The sequence below is a fragment of the Dunckerocampus dactyliophorus genome, chromosome 16, assembly GCF_027744805.1.
Source record: "Dunckerocampus dactyliophorus isolate RoL2022-P2 chromosome 16, RoL_Ddac_1.1, whole genome shotgun sequence".
Taxonomy (NCBI): Eukaryota; Metazoa; Chordata; class Actinopteri; order Syngnathiformes; family Syngnathidae; genus Dunckerocampus; species Dunckerocampus dactyliophorus.
Window position 1 is genome coordinate 19,788,315 of NC_072834.1, and position 19,516 is coordinate 19,807,830.

General features: G+C 37.7%; 1 protein-coding gene and 1 long non-coding RNA gene across 6 annotated transcripts; one reads left to right on the plus strand and one right to left on the minus strand.

The window, feature by feature from the left end:
- Positions 1–363: 363 nt before the first annotated feature.
- On the minus strand, positions 364–15,052 carry LOC129169022 (uncharacterized). Of its 2 annotated transcripts, none has more exons than XR_008566370.1 (3): positions 14,767–15,052; positions 13,732–13,932; positions 364–2,463 (listed from the first exon to the last, which is right to left on the minus strand). It is a non-coding gene; the product is annotated as an uncharacterized LOC129169022 (long non-coding RNA). The 2 variants fall into 2 exon arrangements; XR_008566371.1 differs by having other exon boundaries at positions 364–2,459; positions 14,767–15,051.
- On the plus strand, positions 2,031–18,721 carry slc47a1 (solute carrier family 47 member 1). 4 transcript variants are annotated; one of them, XM_054754945.1, is made up of 17 exons: positions 2,031–2,428; positions 3,668–3,769; positions 3,979–4,047; positions 4,110–4,258; positions 5,676–5,718; positions 7,559–7,603; positions 7,694–7,791; positions 11,009–11,106; positions 11,179–11,292; positions 11,354–11,424; positions 11,496–11,604; positions 11,689–11,764; positions 11,825–11,894; positions 13,769–13,901; positions 15,680–15,774; positions 16,837–16,917; positions 16,977–18,721. In XM_054754945.1, exons 1-17 carry the CDS (start codon positions 2,267–2,269, stop codon positions 17,274–17,276), a joined length of 1,815 nt encoding a protein of 604 aa, XP_054610920.1. In that variant the 5' UTR covers positions 2,031–2,266; the 3' UTR covers positions 17,277–18,721. The 4 variants fall into 4 exon arrangements, with proteins under 4 accessions (XP_054610920.1, XP_054610922.1, XP_054610921.1 ...); XM_054754947.1 differs by having other exon boundaries at positions 16,837–16,902; XM_054754946.1 differs by having other exon boundaries at positions 11,357–11,424.
- The last annotated feature ends 795 nt before the right edge of the window (positions 18,722–19,516 follow it).

The following is a 19,516-nucleotide window of genomic DNA, read 5'->3' on the forward strand; positions in this document are numbered from 1 at the left end:
GTCCCAAAGCTTTAGAAATGGCTTTATAATGTTGCAAGAATGAAGTCAAAATGTTATGGGAATAAAGTCATAATTATGAGAAGAACATTTACAAGAAGAAGTTGAGCTTGTTATAAAAATTGAAATAGTAATAAAAGCGCAGCTGTAATTTTACAAGAATAAAGTCCAAATAATTAGAGAATAAAAGTTGTATTCCAATGGCAAACAAGTTGAGAATAAACTCATAAATATTATGAAAAATGTTGTTATTTTAGTGGCATAGAGTTTAAATATTAAATTAAAAAATATGTTTATATAAATATAAATTATAAAAAACAAACAAAACAAAATAAAGTTGTAATTTTTTTTAAATTAGGATGGGGAAAAAGTTATATTATTGGAATACAAAAAGTACAAATATGATGGGAATAAAGTCATAAAATTATAAGAAACATTTTTATGAAGATTAGTTATGAAAAAAGTTGAAACACTTGGAACATAAAAAAAGGCAAAAAAATGAAAAAAAAGAGCAAAAAGTGAAGTTGATCTTAATAATAGGCTATTTCACCTATATCACAAACCTGAGCTGTAGTTTTTTTCTTGAAATATATATAACTAGTTAGCATATCTACATGTGTTGCTTTACAAAATATCCAAGTTGGAAATAAAAAAAGGCTGTAATTTTATGACAGTAAAGTAAAACTGTAACAAGCAAAACTAATGCCATTTTGGTAGCATAGAGTTGAAATATTAAAGAAAAAATATGTAATTTTTTTAAACTCGTAATATCATGACAAAACAAAACCAAATAAAGTTGTCATTTTTGGAAACTTATGTTGAAGAAAGTTATAATATTATTGGAACAAAGTCATACTACACCCTGAGCTTGGGGTTTTGGCTCACTGGCTCACGTTGCTGGACTTAACTGTCAGTTGTTAGGATTGGAGTGGGGGTGGGACCACTGTTTCACCCTGCCAACAGGGCCGGTTCTAGGCATGCACATATGGGGTGGGCAGTCAGAAATGTGAAAGGGGCATTATGCACACACATCATGCGCCGTTTTTTTTCCTTTTGATAACAGTGTTTAGTTCATGGCATGGCTTGTTAGCTGCGTGTCCAGCCCTCAACCTGGAGAAGGGGATTGCACTTTGTCAGGCCTCTACCCTGAGACCTGGCCAATTTGGGTGTCCCACCTGAAGACTCAGCTCCTGGCAGTCTGTTACATGTAGTCTCCTCTCTGTGCTTGTGTGGCTGAGAAATGCTCCAACTGGGGCAAAACAGCTATTTATTAACTATTCCCCCAGTTGATTGAACAAATATATGACATAGACGTTATATTAACCTTTTAGTTGTTAATAGGCCTGTCACGATAACGGTAATTGTGCTGTCAATTATCGACGATAATTGATAATTTTGACCTTTTTTCTTAAAAGACCATATCATCATTAAGTTTATCATTCAATGATCACTGTGTCATGTCACATTTGAGCCACCAGATGGTACTCAAGTGCAGTGAATCTGTGTGAGGCACAGAAGATGCCTACTACTGTATAACACTTATGAATCGCAGGGCGTCACCACTTCACATACCCTGGGTATCGCGAGCTTGCGCCACCCGGCGCTATACATTCACTTTGCCGATCCAACGCCGCAACAAGCACCAACCGCTGGAACGAATGCCCCACAGAGCATCCACACTGGAACTGAGGCATTCAGCTTAGAAACTATCGCTTTAGTGCTTTCATTGTTATTAGCGTTTGCTTGCTAACTGCTAGCTGGCACTCAGTTTATTCAATCACTACAAATTTTTACATTTGGACTGTCAGCTTCTACAGCGTCATCAAGGAGCAAATAAAGTACTGATTTTGTCTGATCACCTGATGAGCTTGTTGATGAAAATCTTGTCCAGACTGGTGTCGGTGTCGTCCAGACCCGGTCAGTCTGGATCCACCTCATGTTTCTACGCGTCCTCCTGAGAGGCTGCTTTCATTAAAAAAACCTCCTGATTTCAGTGAGTTAAATTCAATCAAAGCCCGCAGGACTTTCCTGGAATTCCTCATCAGATTACCGCTGAGCCTTTTCAGAGCACGCACACAACATTAGGCCCTAAACAACAATCTTATGATGCATGCACGCATTATTATGTTTGGAGCCCATCTTTGACAAATCTTCATTCAGCAGTATCTTCTTCTTCTTAACACAATTATTCAGTCTATAAAGGCCACTTGTGTTATGTTTAAAAGAGCAAGATGGACACATCGCTACACTGACCCCACTTGCCTCTACAATGGAGAAGCTGCCTTCCAGGCTGGACCCCTCTGTGCAGCCCCCAACGAGGAGCCTCCAGGAGGGCACAGCGGTGAAGGGGACCTGCTCCAAACTTTTCGGGTGCTTGCCATCGGCCTATAGGGAGGAACTGCACCACGTGTTACACCTCACGGGTCCGCTGGTGAGTAGGACAATGTTGAAGAGATGGAGACCTGTCTGGGAAAAATAGGTTAATAATGAAAAATGTCTATAAAAAATGCTAACACTGTGACATTAAAATGTTTGTAAAAAAAAAAAAAATGCAAAAGGTCACATAAAAAATGTATAAATGTTTTTGGTCTCTGTGCAAAAAAAACAAATTTACATGAAAATATAAGCAAATCATTTACTAATTAATAAAAGAACAAATGTTAAGGCCATGTAATTCATTTTTGTTAGATAAAAATGCAAAAATGACCAGTCCAGGGTGTACCCTGCCTCTCCCCCAAAGTCAGCTGGGACAGGCTCCACCATCCCCGGGACCCAAGTGAGGATAAGTGGCATAGAAAATGGATGGATGGATATACTGTAGCAGGGGTCATCAACCTGTCGATCGCTGAGACTTTGCCGGTCGATCTCGAGAATATTAGGAAAAAAAATATTATTACATCTGTCCCGGAGAGCGACCAACAGGAACGCAACCCACAAGCTCCAGCCAGGAGCCCAGTCCTCATCTAGTGGCCAGAATGCTCCATATGACTTGTTGTTCAATATCTTTTTGACTAATAATAATAGTGCATAGTCATCCACAAAACAGAGATCTTTAATGAATGAATTAAGCGATGTTTGAACCGTGAAGCGGCGATGGGACGACTGTATTGGATTGCGTTTACTGCCTGTGATGTACAAAAAAAGCCCTAAATGTGACGTTCTGCAGGACAGGAGTGAGCGTGCCCTGTCCTGCGCTCTTATTTTGGCGGGCTGTGCCTTCTCCGGGGAGGAGGAGGCAGCCGCTTCTCGCCTGGTGGCCGAGAAGCACCTGTGGCCAATTAACATTTGTGGCGGATAAAAGGCCAGCGCGGTCGAATGTGCGACGCTGGTTCATTGTTGATTTTGTCGTTACTGTTGATACTGCCGGTGCTTCCTATGCACCTCGTCTCCTAATCTGTGCTGCAACTTGAACTTACCTGGACTAGCTGCATTCTTTGTCACAGAGCCTTTTCTCTGTCACCTTTTGTTTGCTCCTGTTTTACACTATTAAAGAACATTTAATTTTGCACTCCATCGCCTCGTCTCTGCACACTGGGGGTCAAGCTTTCGACAGCTTCTACTCGTGCCTGACGCACCGTGACACTAAATTCCCACGCAGCACTAAAACGTCAACTATCTACGTGTGCATTTACTGTATATTAGAGGACCTTGATGTTGTTTGTTTCTTTAGCTGCTGTTTCGGATTCTGAACTTCCTGCTGCCTCTCGTTATCACCATCTTCTGCGGGCACATTGGCAACGCAGAACTGGCCGGATACGCTCTGGCATCAGCGGTACTTCTTTCTACTTTAAACTACAGTCATAAATATTGAATGCACTGCATTACTCATATGTTATTGTTACTGTAAAATGGTCAAATTCTCATTGCTCCAAGCATCATGAAGCCCTGATATTATGAAGGGTCCTTCAATGTGGACCATTCATGCACTGAGGCCTCCTTTAAGTGAGAATTCAATGTAATTTGTCGAGTGTTTTGGTTCAGACCATCAACGTGAGCACCACGGCGACTGTGGAGGGCCTCACGCTGGCTTGTGACACGCTCATCTCTCAGGTGAGAGGACTTCCTGCGCTTTCCGTGACAGCTCCACCGACTGACCGCTTTCATCTCCGCAGACATTCGGCAGCAAAAACCTGAAGCGGGTGGGCGTGATTCTGCAGAGGAGCTCGCTCATCCTGCTGCTCTTCTGCTTGCCCTGCTGGGCCGTTCTCATCAATGCGCACAACATCCTGCTCCTCATGCACCAGGACCACCAGGTCGCCAGGTGACCGCCACGGAAATCCTTATTTATTTCAGAGTGCCATTTTTAAACTTAAAACTGATAAAAATGTTGTTTTGGCTGTTTGTTGACATGCTGCTGGTTTTGCAGCCTCAAAAATGCACACGTATATGGACATAAAAAACAAACACAAAAAACTATACAGAAGATTCACACATATGCACACGAAATATTAAGAGAAAAAGAGAAAAAAGTTGCAATCTTCCAAGAATTAAAAAAAAATTAGAATAACGTTGAAATATTATAAGGAAAAATAGCATAGTAGATTAAGTTGAAAAGATGTTTTTAATCAAAGTTGTAATATTGTGAGAGACAAACAAAACAACAAATGTAATTTTTGGAAAATGAGGTTGCAGAAAAAGTTATAATGTTGAGAATAAATGAGAATAGAAAAATGAGAATAAAGTCAAAATACTGTGGGAATGAAGTCATAATTACGAGAAAAAAAATTCAAAAAGAAAGTTGAAATAGGTGGAAAATTTTAAAAACAACAACAGTGGAAATGGAAACTAACACTAATGTTAAGAATAAAGTCAAAATATATGTAAAGAAAGTCTAACTGCAGTTGTACAAGAATAACATTTAAATAATGCCATTTTATTAGCGTAAAGCACAAATAATAATAATTATTTTTTTTTTTAAGGTTGTAATATTATGAGAAACAAACACATCAAATTAAAGTTGTAATTTTTTGGAAAATTAGGTTGGGGAAAAAGTTATCATATGTGAATAAAGTCAAAATATTGGCCATATATAACGGCCATAAAGTCATAATATTACTAAAGAAAACGTACAAAAATGATTTAAGCTCACTATGTGGCCCTCGCAATACAGTATGAATAATTATAATGATATGTAATATAAAGAATATTTTTAAAATACATTTTTAATCAAAAATATTTTTGGTTACATTTTTAACAATATTCCATTTTTATTCTTATTTTCCAAAAATAGACAATTTATTCCACAGAAAACACATCTCACTCACCCTAAGTCGGTGCTAATTTATAAATATGCAATAATACATATACAAATATACAGCATACATGTACCACAGCTAAAAGAAGCCCACCATTTTTACATGTTTATGGAGGGTTAGGGTAAGTTTTAGGCTGAGGCCTAACCCTAACAAACATACAGTACACAGTCATGTATTTGCCTAGCATCTTCCTGCTGGAAGTGTTGACTGAACTGACTTATGAGACAGCACCCTCTGCTGGAATCATAGCTGTAGCACTCTTCTCCAGCAGATAGCGTCGTCAAACCACTTTCTATTTAAGTTACTATAAAAAATGGAATTAGTAAACAATTTACAGTAGCAAAAAGAAATGTGGGAATATGCTTATACTGTTTTATTCCTGACCTAAATTCATGTAATAACCCTAATTCCACTTTGTTCTAGGATCGCCCACGTCTACATGATGGCCTTTCTACCAGCTGTTCCAGTGAGTACACACAGAGACACACACACACACACACACACACACACACACACACACACACACATGCAGTCACAAGCACACAGCAATTGAAAGTATTAAATCCTCCGCTATCCCACTGACCTTTTTATATAAAATACATTTAGCATGAATCACGTGGCAAAAATGGATTTCCAAGAAAAGATACTGTAATGATAAAGTCCTGTTCTTCCAGGACACTCACAAAAAAGAGGCTTTGCCACACATCTTAAAATAAAGCTCTCTTAACTATCCGTCAATCAGCTACAGACATGGGAGCTGCAAGTCTGAACATTGTGTTTTTCTTCAGCCAATAGAGCTAACCTAGCATGATGCTAAAATGTAATGTTACCACTTTAGCATCGTGTAGCTATGCTAGCGTTGCTAATAGAGCTGTAAGTTTGATCATTTTGTTGTTTTTCAGCGCATAAGCTAACCAAGGATGATGCTAAAATATAATGTGAGCACTTCAGCATCACATAGCTATAATAGTGTTGCTAACGGAGCTACAAGTTTGATTATTTAGTTTTTCTTCAGCGCATAGATTTACCTAGCATGGTGCAAAAAAGAAATGTTAGCACTTTAGCATCACATAGCTATGCCAGCATTGCTAACGAAGCTGTAAGTTTGATCAGTTTAGTGGCTAGGCTTACCTAGCATAATGCTAAAACATAATGTTGACACTTTAGCATCACAAAGCTATGCTAGTGTTGCTAACGGAGCTGTAAGTTTGATCATTTTAGTGAACCTAGCATGTTGTTGCTGGTCATCTGTAATGTTGCATTGTATAGCTATTCGCTAACTTCATTCGCAATGGCGATAAGCTATGAGACTTTAGAGACAAAGATTTTTGAAAATGTTGCAATTTGACCCCCAAATTGAGGTTTATTCAAGAGCTAGCAACATTTAAAAAATGTCAACGCTTGCTGAAGTCAAGAATTGTGTGGTGTCTTTTGCGATAGTAGCTTGAATTTGGACGTTTTGTGCAACTTTAGAGCCTTACTTAACAATAGTGTATAAAATGACATGAAGTAGGCTTCGCTACATGTCTTAAAATTAAGCTCTGCCAACTATCAGTCAGCTGCAGATGTTTTTGTTTTTCTTCAGCCAACAGGCTAACCTGGCATGATGCTAAAATGTAATGAAAGCACTTTAGCAACACTTAGCTATGCTAGTGTTGCTAATGTATGTGTCCTCCTGTCTCACGCCCTTCATGTTACCTTGTTGTATGCGATAAATGGCATCGACTGTATTACACTGGACAAGTGCAGCGTTACAGTGGCTCAAGCACACAATGGTGCTCCTTGGAGACAAACACAGCTGATTAGCATTAAAGCTGCACACACTAGTGATAGGAATTTCGGCTCTTTTGGCTCGGCTCACTAAAAAGAGCCAAGATTTTTTTTTTAAATCTTAAATTAATATATTACCAAATTACGTGTATTGTGCAAAAAGGATTACAAATGCTACAAAAATATACTGTATTATACGTAGACAAACTAAGTCAAAATAGGTCAAATCTCTTCATGCAAATTTCACACGGATGAAATGGCATGTGTTCAACCCCGCCCCTTCCCCGCTCAGTGTGGACACAGGGACGTCGGCACACATCTTGACCAATTATGTAGGACAAGGAAAAAAACTAATCCGCTCCCAACAACACGAGCCGGCTCTTAAAGTCCGTTCGTTCGCGACCGACACATCACGAACACACACACACACACACACACACACACACACACACACACACAATAGGGCTTACTAAAAGCACGTTGAAACGGCCTGCATTCTTCTGACACTTATTTACAAAACATGTTTGTGTCTTCAGGCCATGTTCCTGCATCAGCTGCAGGTGGCCTACCTGCAAAACCAGGTAATTGCACATGACCTTGCGCTCTGTCTGTCATCTGAACTTTTTCACAGACGTATCAGTGCACGTCTTTCTGTCCTTTTTGTCCTCCAGGGCATCATCCTGCCTCAGATGTACACAGCGGCAGTGGCCAACATTTTAAATTTGGGGCTGAACTACGTCCTGATCATCAGCCTGCAACTGGGCGTCATGTGAGCGTGTGTGTGTGTGTGTGTGTGTGTGTGTGTGTGTGTGTGTGTGTTACAGAGTGAAGCTGAGCTGCGTAAGCGTTTGATGCAATAAGCAGTCACATTCATTATCAACAATTACTGTAGCTCGTGATATCTCTTCAACGCTACACGACTACTTCCTGTCAACAAAGGTTTTTGTCTCCCGTGCAGGAGTCTGCCATCTGCCTTCTTTATCTAATCCAGGGGTGTGCAAACTTTTTCCGATCGCCACATAGTGAAAAATGAGAGGATGCAACTTTGCCACTTTGATATTCTGTAAAGCATCACATGTAGATATGCTAAGAAGCTAATTATATTTCAAGAAAAAAAAAGTGCATCTCAGCTTTGTCATATGTAAAAGTTTATCTCGTAATATTCTGACTTTATTTACATCATATTTTGACTTTATTCCCATAACATAACATTTTCCCCAACCCAAGTTTCCAAAAATTGCAACTTTATTTTGTTTTGTTTGTTTCTCATAATACTACGCCTTTAAAAAAAACAACAACATATTTTTACTTTAATATTTCAACTCTTTGCCACTAAAATGAGGTTATTTTTCCTCATAATTTACAATTTTTACAACTTTTTTTCCCCTAGTTAGAATACAAGTTTTTTCCCCTTAATAGTTTGACTTTATTCTCAATAAATTGCAGCTATTTTTTTTTCCATTTCTGTTGCTGTTTTTTCAATTTTCTTCTTTTAAATTTTGTTCTCGTAATATTGATAACTTTTAACTTAGTATAACTTCTTCCCCACAGCTTCATTTTCCAAGAATAAAATTTTTTTTTGTTTGGTTCTCTTAATATTACGACTTTAAAAATGTAAAATCCTTTTTCTTTAATATTTCAACTCTATGCGAGTAAAAATATATGATTTTTCCTCACAATATTAGGAGTTTATTCTTGTGCAATTTCCACCTTTTTTGTTGTTAAAATATAACTTTTTTACATTTAATATATTTATATATTTAATATATATACATTTAATATATTTTATAATTATTTACTTTTTTAAATTTTGCCTTAATTGTCTGAAAATGACACCTCCTTTTTTCATTTCTGTTGTTTTTATTTTACAATTTCAACTTTCTTCTTGCAAATTTTCTTCTAATATTCTGACCTTATTCCAATAAAATTATATATTTTTCAACCAAACAAATTAATATTACTAAAATTACATTCTTTTTCTTAATAATATTATGCCATTATTATTTTTATTATTATAAAATTATTATTATTAAAATATCATAAAAATATATATTTATATGTGCTGTATATATTTCCTCCTTAAATTAGAATTTTTTTCTCATAATATTTAGATTTTATTTGGGTAAAATTACTGCTGATTTGTCAATTTTTACATTTTTCTTTTTTAAATTTTCTTATTAAATTATATTTTGAGCCATAGGCCAATAATAAACAACCGCAGGATGCAAATGGCACATGGAACAGGAAGTAAAAACAACAATAAAAACAACAACGACAACAAACTCTCCCAATTGTAATATGTGTGAGTCTATATTATGTCTTATTTTCTCTTATAATATCTACTATATTGGGTAATAGGAGAATAAACGTGGCTATCGGGTCATCTAGAGGGTCTAATAATGTTAAAAATCGTATTCAGAAGGTTTTTAGACAGGTTTTCTATGCTCTAACTACGAAAATATTCAATTTATAAATAATGATGCCTACTTTGCGGAAATTCACTTATCACAGTCGGGTCTGGAACCGATGAATCATGATAAATGAGGGATTACTGTCACTCAATTTGACTAGAAAATGTTTTAAAAAATATTTCACATAATATTTATTCGTTTTTATGCCATAAAACGTTGCACAAAATTGAAAAAGAATATTATGGTATTATTTCAAGAATACTGTAATGCGGGGGTGTCCAAAGTGTGGCCCAGTTGCCATTTTCGGCACACATTTTGTATTTTATTAGCCTCCGGCGTATTGTAAAGAGAAAAAGAATTGATTATAAATGAGATATACTATTAGATATTGCACTCATTTGCTTTGCCGTCTATAAAACAAAGATAAGATGTTTTTTTCAAAGATATACATCTTCTTACTCAATATAGTAGACATAATAAGAGAAAATGAGTTTCAGCTTGGTGTGTTTTATGCCAGCAACAGTAGCTTTAGTAGTTTTTATTAAGGATAATTGTGCCTGTTGCGAGATCATTCAAAGCTGCAATAAAAGCTTGTTGTTGCGGTGATCAAGTCTGGTGCTTGTGGGTCTCACCCAACATTACAGTAACATTACTGACACCTAGTGGCGAGTGTAGAATACTACATATCATCTCAATGTCTTTGAATGCCTTATATTTGTATTTTACTTTATTAGGACACTTTTTATGCTTGAAAATGCTTAATTGTGGCAAAAGGTATGTAAAATTTTCTTAAATAAGCATATTATTGACTAACAATAGGCTGTATTCATCCACAAAACATCATGATTTATTAACCCATTCAATCCCAGCCATTTTTCAAAATTCAACCCCTTCAGTACCGGCCATTTTAGACCATTTTGAGTGATTTTTCAAGGCACACAGAATATTGTGTTCTATTGCTATATAAACATGGAACCTACAAAAAGAAAGATTAGATTCTCGTCTTTCATCAGGAAAATATCAGTTCCCAACAAAAAAAGGGAGAAAAACAGACATTTGTGAAAAGATACATTTCAAGCAAAACTTCCACTTTAACACAATTAAACACATCAAAATAACAATTTATTTACAAATATAAGTAAATGGAACTAAACTGTGTGCGTGCACACGTGTGTGCGCATGCGCATTCACGCGCACGTGTGTGTGCATGCGTTAAAATGTCCCTGCAATGCGTAACCTTCTGCACGCTACACTCCTCCACGCTCTCTCACTTCCTCCTTGCTGTGGAGTCCCTTAATACATGCCAAAGATCCATGCCGAGCTCTCATCAAATGCACTTCTGCCACCTTGTGGCCGTTTTTATGGCTTAAAAGTGCATGAAAAGGCTTTGGTATTGACTGAGTGGATATTTTTTTGAAAAACGGTGATAGAGTGAAATGACAGGAATGGAAGTGCAAAGTGGAGAGGGATGACTGTGTTGCTGTAAAATATAAAATCTATCGAGAGAGACTAATACATGTAGAAGCCAGTGAAAAACAATTTGATGGATGTGTTGATTTGTTTGTTTGTGTGCAGCGGCTCGGCGGTGGCAAACAGCCTGGCTCACGTCGCCATCTGCCTGCTCCTCTTGGCCTACATCCGATGGAAGAAACTCCACCGGCCCACGTGGGGAGGTAGGCCTTGGCGGTGCGTTCACTGACCTGTGTGATGTGACTTTGGCCTTTGCTGAGCCTGTTTGTCAGCAGGCTGGTCCACAGAGTGTCTGCAGGACTGGGGGTCCTACATGAAGCTGGCGGTCCCCAGCACCTTCATGGTGTGCTTCGAGTGGTGGATCTGGGAGATTGGAGGCTTCCTGGCGGGTGGGTGATGGTGACGTTGCTCTGTGACTCCTATCCCCTTCTCAAACACGTTTGCGTCAAGCAGGCATTCTGGGCGAGGTGGACCTGGCAGCCCAGCATGTGATGGTGGAGATATCCGCCATCACCTACATGGTACGCATCTTCCATACGCAACTCAGTGTTTGATTCATTCATCATGGATGCAAACCATGGGGTCCTTGCAGTTTCCTTTGGGTGTCCAAGCAGCTGCCTGCGTGCGTGTGGGCAACGCTCTGGGAGCGGGAGACACCGCCCGCGCCATACTTAGCTGTAAGGTGGCCCTGATTCTAACAGGTGTGACCACAACACACTTCCTGGACACTTCATTAGGTACACAAGTCCTTGTATTGCAGCTCATGAGTTGCGTCCTCGCTGCAGGACTGCTTGCCGTCTTCCAGGGTGTCGTCATTGTCAGCTCTAAGTCTGTCCTGGGCTACATCTTCACGTCGGACGAGTGAGTTTGCGTCGTTCCCAAATCTCGCACGTTTCTGACCATCTTGTCATCTTCCTGCAGAAACATCACCGCCATCGTCTCCAACAACCTGAGCATCTACACGTTTCTACAATTCTTTGACTCCGTTCTGGTACGTTTTATGGACTAGTTTTTTTTATTGGCCAATGGAATATTGTAGAAATAAAATAATAAAAAAAGAAAGAAAACAGCTAAAATGTGAAAAATACAGCAAAAAAACAACGTAAAAAGAAAAAGCTGAAATTGTACTAATACTATAGTATATAATACACAGATTTATATCGTATAAAAATGTAAAAATATAAATAATATATCATAAAATAATTTTCATGAATAAGTTTGTTGTTTGTTATTAAACTACTAATGACATATAATGTTATTAAAAATGTAAATATAAAATAATTTTTAAAAGTATTTTTATAAATAAGTGTATATGTTATTAAAAATATTTACAAAAGATTTGTTCAAAATGAAAAAAAGTAATGGAAATAATGTATGTCATGAAATAAGTTTAATAAATAACAAAATATTGTTTGTTGTTTAATGTTATTTAATAATGACGAGAAGCGGTATAGAAAACGGATGGATATTTATAAGGTATGAATTGACAAAAAGACTACGGTAAAAGGACACAATGTAAAAAGAAAAAGCTGACATTTTGCTAATGCTATTACATACATATTATTTAAAAGTGTCAAAATAAAAATGATATCATGAAAATATTTTCCTAAATAAAGTATTGTTTGTTTCTTATGTAACGTTATTAAAATATTGTAATATATATAATATTATTGAAAATGTAAACAAAAAAATAATGTACATAGTAAAGTAATTTTTATAAATAAGTGTATATGTTATTTAAAAATGTAAAATAGAATTTAAAAATGTAAAAACAATTATATCTTATAATACTTTTCATGAATTAAAACCGATATGATACTGCTAACTTTTTTCACAAGTGTAGTTTGTGCACACCTGGAGGTAAAAAGGACTGGAACAAATTAGGAAATGACCAACTGTACCTGTTGATTTGTCCTAATCAAATACCATGACATCACTACTATCGGGAGAACCAGAGTATAGAGTGGGAGGAGCCACGTGCTGTGGCCCAGCAAGGTGCACTATATTCGGACACGAACCTCTCTGGCAAACCTTTTGCACTTTTCAAACACCGCGGCACAACAAGCTGCAGGCCTCGTAGCGATGCTAGCATTTCAGGCGGCTGATAAGGTTTTTTTATGTGCTTGATGGGGTTCCCCTGGTTGCGGAGCATTTGGTACAAACCACGCGAAATGTCTTCCTTAGTTACGAGAGGCAGGAGAAAAAAGGAGCGCTTGATTGGCTCACCTGCACAATGTGGGTAATCTAGCCTCATCTGGGCTTTTTTTTTTTTTTTTAAATTATTGGTTATCGGAAGTATTTTTTATGTTACTGGATTTATCTGTATGACGTCATAATTCCCTCGTATCGGCCTGATAATCATCGTGCACCCCTGCACCCAATAAAAAATATATATGTATATATGCTGTATGTGTGTGTGTGTATAGGTCCCCAAAATAGGCCCCAATAAGTGAAATCGGTGAAGTAGCCAACTTCATTTTTTCTCAATGATTATATATGTTTTAAGGCTGTAAAACCCCTCATCATACACTTTATACACTTTTCTCAGACAGGCAATAACATTTTCTCACATTTCTCTCTTGTTTAAACACTCTCAAAAAAGTTCAAACGTCGATCAAAAGAATGTCACCCCGTGATCGGTGACGTGTTGCTAGGCAGAATTCATGGTGCTCAAGTATTTATGCTCTACAGGGAGGTCAATGAAAAATATGAATTTTGCTACAGAGTCCTTGGTTTGTATTAAATATAAAGCACATATTTGAACAAAAATAAACACTGCACTGCCCTCCAGTGGTTTGGAGTAAACAAGCGATCTTGCTTGAGCTTACCGCTTGCTAAGATGTTTCCCCGTCTTCTGTCGCTCAGTGCGTCTGCTCTGGAATCCTGGTCGGCTGCGGAATGCAGAAGATCGCCGCCGTGTCCAACCTGGTCAGCTACTACTGCATCGGCCTGCCAGTAGGGGTCGCGCTCATGTTTGCAGCCCGGCTCAGAATATTTGGTAAGACGGTCCTTCGCCTTCAAAGGCCTTCCTAGAACGCATAGAGAACATTGTGAATGAAAAAGGCATTTCTAGTTGCTCAAGGAGTTGATGTTTCTTGTCGTATTTGATCATTTGAAAGATGTTTTTTAAAATACATGTATGAATTATTTTGTCTATATTTTTAAATCCATGATTTCATGTATGAATTATTCAGGACTATTCAGAATTATTCAGCTGTAGTTTGAGGAAGCAGCAGTGACCCTGGAGCTAGAGGCGGGAGCAAATATCGAGCAAAAATGGAGAAAGAAAAGCGTATTTTTATTGGTAAATTTAGCTTTAAAGCCCTGGCATATAGCTCTCGCAGCAAGACCAAAGTTATTTGTATCTATTGTCGCTGTGATTGGAATTGTCAAGGACTAGTCGTTTTCCACTTGCCAGACAGAAGCGGGAAGGTGCTCAAACACTGCTGGTATTTTTTAATTGCCATTTATACAATGGTACCCTGGCATACCAGTGTCCCATATAATGATTTTCTTTTAGAAGCGAGCCGTCTCTGGGATGATTTTTTGCTTGAAACTGTAAGCAAAAATTTGGGTACGAGCTGCTCGTTAACGGCAGGCATAGCCGAGGACAGCTATGCTGGGGCTTCTGTTAATTCAGAGCTAGCATTAGCAGTGCACTGGCTAGCCATCAACACATCAGTAAAACATACATTATAACAATGTCATTTATCATTATGTATTGTGTAAAACTATGACAGGAACAACATCAAATTAAAAGCATAAAATGAATACAGAGGCACCATCCACAGTACAGTCCTTTTCAGAGAGGTTGTGTACCACAAATATGCACATTAGCACGCAATAAAGCCATCAAATCTTACCTTTGTGCATTCCCACATAGTATCAGCATTTGGGAGCAAATATGACATGAAACCAAAAGGGTAAAAATACAGTATATTAGTCCATCTGGGTAAATTTCTCTTGGAAATGGGTAATCTATTTGTGCAGCGTGTGACAACCGGAGAAGGTGCCTTCAAGTACGGTCACACAAAGTGGGACAAATTGCCGCTTACATTAAGCATTCAAAAACTGGAGTATTTATAACTGCATGTTATTTTTGAACCCACCAATCACCAGTACGAGCCTGGACTTTGCTTGTCAGAGAGGTTGTGTACCGAACAAATATGCACATTAGAACTCAATAAGGTAATCAAAGCTTACCTTTGTGCATTCCCACATAATATCAGCATTTGGAACCAAATGTGAGGTGAAAGAAAAGAGGACAAATACAGTATAGTAGTAGCAGTAGTAGTAGTAGTAGTAGTTGTGCAGAGCAGAGTGGGACAAAGTTAGAAGGTGCGTTCAAGGACTGTCAAACAAAGTGGAACAAAATGCCGCTCTCATTAAACGTCGACTGTGGGATTTATAATTGTATATTATTTTTGAATAAAACAAAAAATGGATGTAGTTATTTCAGTTGTGTATTGAATTGTTTACCACAAAGAGATTTACATCCCTATTCATTATAGATAAAAACATTTTTCATCTGTGATTAAATGTATTAATTATGAGTTGACTATGGACAAAAATGCGATTCATTGCGATTATATTCAAATTTTAATGGATTGACAGCCCTAATTTTTACATAATGATTTCATGTATGATTTATTCTGTATAGATTTCTTTAAATACATGATTTCATGTTTGTATACAGTATATTTTTATATAAATGATATCATGCCTGAATTATTCTGAGTATAGTATTTGTTAAATCCATGTTGTGGTGTTTGCTAGGCTTGTGGCTGGGTCTTCTGACATGCGTCTGCCTGGAGGCGTGCTTTTTCCTCATTCTCATCTACAAACTCAACTGGAAAAAAGTCACACGAGAGGTAGGACTGCCCCACCTGCGCCCCTCCCTGCCACCTTTACGGGAACATTTTTTAGGTCTTGAAATGTTTTTAGGAACTTCAGGTGGAATGTCACGCAACACAGTTAATGGAAAAGTGCACTTTTTAAAATTTTGCACATCATCCACAATCCTTATGTGAGACATGAACACACGCCTTTCTCTTTCTGTGTATTCTAAAGATAGAAAAACACATAAAAAGACACAGCTAATTAATGCACGTAGTGGGATGCACCTATTCCGCCAAGAAAGCCTTCTGAAAAAACCTCCAAAAAGTGCCAGCAATGCTTGTTACCTGCATTTTAACCAAGCTACATTGTTACTATTATTGTTATTAACATTGTTACGCCAAAGAACTACTTAACTGGCGAAGTGACACCCCGCCACATCACACCGGCTAGCCAATAGCTTCACCACACACTCGCTCACAATGCCTCAGGCTACTAGCGAAAAGTAACGCTTGACGTTGGAGCTGCCGCCACGTTGAGTTTGGAAAAGTTAACGCGTTCCTTTCCATGTTGCTGTGTGAAATCAATGCACCCAGGAAGGAAGTTCCGCTAATGCTTAAATTGACCAAAATAGGACAAACTACTGTAAGTATTAAATGTCGTCATGAATGTACTTGTTACTACAAGGGTACAGCATGGATATAAAACCATAAAACCTTGTTGGAGAGATTTTGGAGGTGTTTTAATAGCGGTCTTTGTTGGCGGAATAGGTGTGTCCCCATTACGTGCGTTAATTAGCTGCCTCTTTTTTTAATCTGTTTTTATATCTTTAGAAGGCACAGAAAAGAGAAAGACGTGTGTTCATGTCTCACGTAAGGATTGTGGATGATGGGCAAAATTCCCCCAAAAAGTGCACTTTGCCATTAAAGCATGCGTGTAACGTCACTGCTCTTCCACTAGGAGGCAGCAGTGCCAACTGAAAAAAAAGAAGTCATTCCGTGATTTGTAACTAACTCTTTGAATGAATGGATTTTCATATATGATTACTGCTATTATTATGATTATTATGATCTTTATTGTCTTTTTTCCCCTCTGAGGCTGAATTGCGAGCTGGGAAGAATGTTCCAGTAGCATTAAAGTGCGGCGTGCAGAACGAAGCGATGGTGCGTGACGGCTCGGTGAGTGGACGTGCCGCCTGTGCGGCGTGATTGACAGCTGCGTCTTTGCAACATTTCAGGTGAACGACAAAGGAGCTACCGGAAGCGCCGAAGGCGGGACGTTGTCGCCGTCAGCCAATGACAAAGCCCCCACGCCGTTGTCCGCTACTCAGCTCGTGTTGAGGAGAGGACTCGCCGTCTCTGTCTCTGTGCTCATTTTAGCAGCAGGCGTCGCTATGCGCGTCGCATTTCCGGTTCCGGAAATTGTAACATCGAGCGGGGTTAACTTTACGCAATGCTGGGCCAATGACTCCACCCCCACAACAGCTTCTTGGACGGGACAGACCACTGACCTCTCAAAGAATGTATCCTTCAGTTAAACACTAACATGTCTAAATAAATAAGTAGAAACATTTTCAATGAACCATTCTACTTATATTCTTGATAATTCTCCTTTGCATATGTTGGCCACGCCCACTACACCAGGGGTGTCCAAAGTGTGGCCGGACTGCTATTTAAAGTATTAAAAACTGGAACAATCAGCAGCGACTTTACAAGAATAAAGTCAAAATATTATGAGAAAAATTCATAATTTTTCCGAGAATAATATTTTGGAGGAAAAATAATGTCATTTTAGTAGCATAAAGTTGAAATACGAAAGAAAAAAGATGTTAGTCGTAATATGACGAGAAACAAAACAAAATCAAATTGTATTTTTTGGGCAATTCGATTCGGGAAAAAGTTATGGTGTGAGAATAAAGTGAAAATATTACTGGAATAAGTCATAATTATGAGAAGAACATTTCCAGGAAGAAAGTTTAAGGTGGGAAAATGTAAAAGAAAATAAAAATGTAATAAAAATGAAAAAAAAAAAACCCAGCAGAAATGGAATTTTTTTTTTTTACATGAATAAATATTAAGAGGAAAAAGTTGTAATCTGACATGAAAAAGTTAAAATATGAAAGAAAATATAATTAAACAAATTGTAATATTATGAGAAAGTAACAAAAATGTAAAAAAACAAAAATAAAATTAAAATAATGGAAAAAGAACTGGAAAAAAAACTGCTGTCATTTTACAAGAATAAAGTTAAAATATTAAGATAAAAAGTCACAATTTTACAAGCATAAACATGTAATATGAGAAAAAATAAGTAGCATAGGGTTTAAATATTAAAGAAGTATGCATTTTAAAAAATAATATGAGAAAAACAAAATAAAACAAAGTTGCAGTTTTTGGAAAATTAGGTTGGGGAAAAAGTGATATAGTGAAAAAAGTCAAAATATTACAAAAGAAAACTTCACAATGATTATTTTAGAAGAAAGTTGAAATATTTGGAAAAAAAGCCCCAATAAAAATCGGGAAAAAAAGAGCAAAGAGCAAAGTCGATGCTAATAATACTTACAGTATATTGTTTGTCTTTAACAGAGTCCATTTTTATTTTGCCTACCCTTATAGTTTTACAATTTGTATTAATTTTTTTATTTTATTACGAGCTACTTGTTTTATGTTGTACCATCACACCGCAAAAACTTCCTAGTTTGTGGAACCTACACTGACAAAGGCAATAAAAACTATTCTGATTCGGATTCTAATAGGCTTTTCCACCCATATCATAAAGCTGAGATGCAGTTTTTTCTTGAAATATACATACTGTAACTTCTTGGCATATCTACATTTACAAAATATCAAAGTGGCAAAGTTGCATCCTTTCCTTCTTCACTATGTGGCCTTGAGGCTGTCTGAAAGAGCAAACAGCACCATCTGCTGGTGTTGGTGGGGCACTAACCAATGTGGAGCGGCAACAAAATAATCCAAATACAGACCTGATCAAAATCTTAAGAACAGTTGAAAAATTGCTAGAATTTGCATTTTGCACATTTGGATCTTAATGAGGCTTTAAGTAGAGCTACAATATGCAAAGACAAGAAGGGGGAGTGAGACAAAAAGCACTTTGAAAAAGTAATTTATTGAAAACAACAATTAAAGTGAAATAGGCTGTTTATCAGTTGATCAAAACTTTAAGACCATCGCTCAAAAAACAACAAAAAACTCTCCAAACCAGGACAAAAAATGTTCTCAGTAGGACTCAGTAATGAGAAGCTCCACCGTTCTTGTTAATCACTTCAAAAATGTGTTTGTGCATGCGTGATGCGAGTGTTTCCAGGAGGCTAGTGGGAACATTGCTCCAAGTGGTGAAGATGGCTTCACCAAGGGCATCAACTGTCTGGAACTGATGACCATTTTTATAAACTTCCCTTGCCATCCATCCCCAAATGTTCTCTATGGGATTTAAATGAGGAGAACATGCAGGATGGTCCAAAAGAGTGATGTTATTCTCCCTGAAGATGTCCTTGGTCAAGCGAGCATTGTGAACTGCAGCGTTGTGCTGTTGAAAAACCCAGCTGTTACCACACAGACGAGGGCCCTCAGTCATGAGGGATGCCCTCTGCAACATCTGCACGTAAGCAGCCACCGTTTGACGACCCTGCACACCTGAAGCTCCAGTGTTCCACTGAATGAAAAAGCACCCCAGATCATGATGGACCCCCCTCCACTGTAGAAAACATCTCAGGTGGGATCTCCTTGTCCTGCCAGTAACGTTGGAAGCCATCTGGAC

Excerpts from the sequence above, each read along its gene's own strand:
- slc47a1 (XM_054754945.1), top strand. The coding sequence starts at position 2,267 with ATGGAGAAGCTGCCTTCCAGGCTGGACCCCTCTGTGCAGCCCCCAACG. Across the intron at positions 11,425-11,495 it reads TATCCGCCATCACCTACATG|TTTCCTTTGGGTGTCCAAGC; the intron begins GTACGCATCTTC and ends GGGTCCTTGCAG. Across the intron at positions 16,918-16,976 it reads CGATGGTGCGTGACGGCTCG|GTGAACGACAAAGGAGCTAC; the intron begins GTGAGTGGACGT and ends GCAACATTTCAG.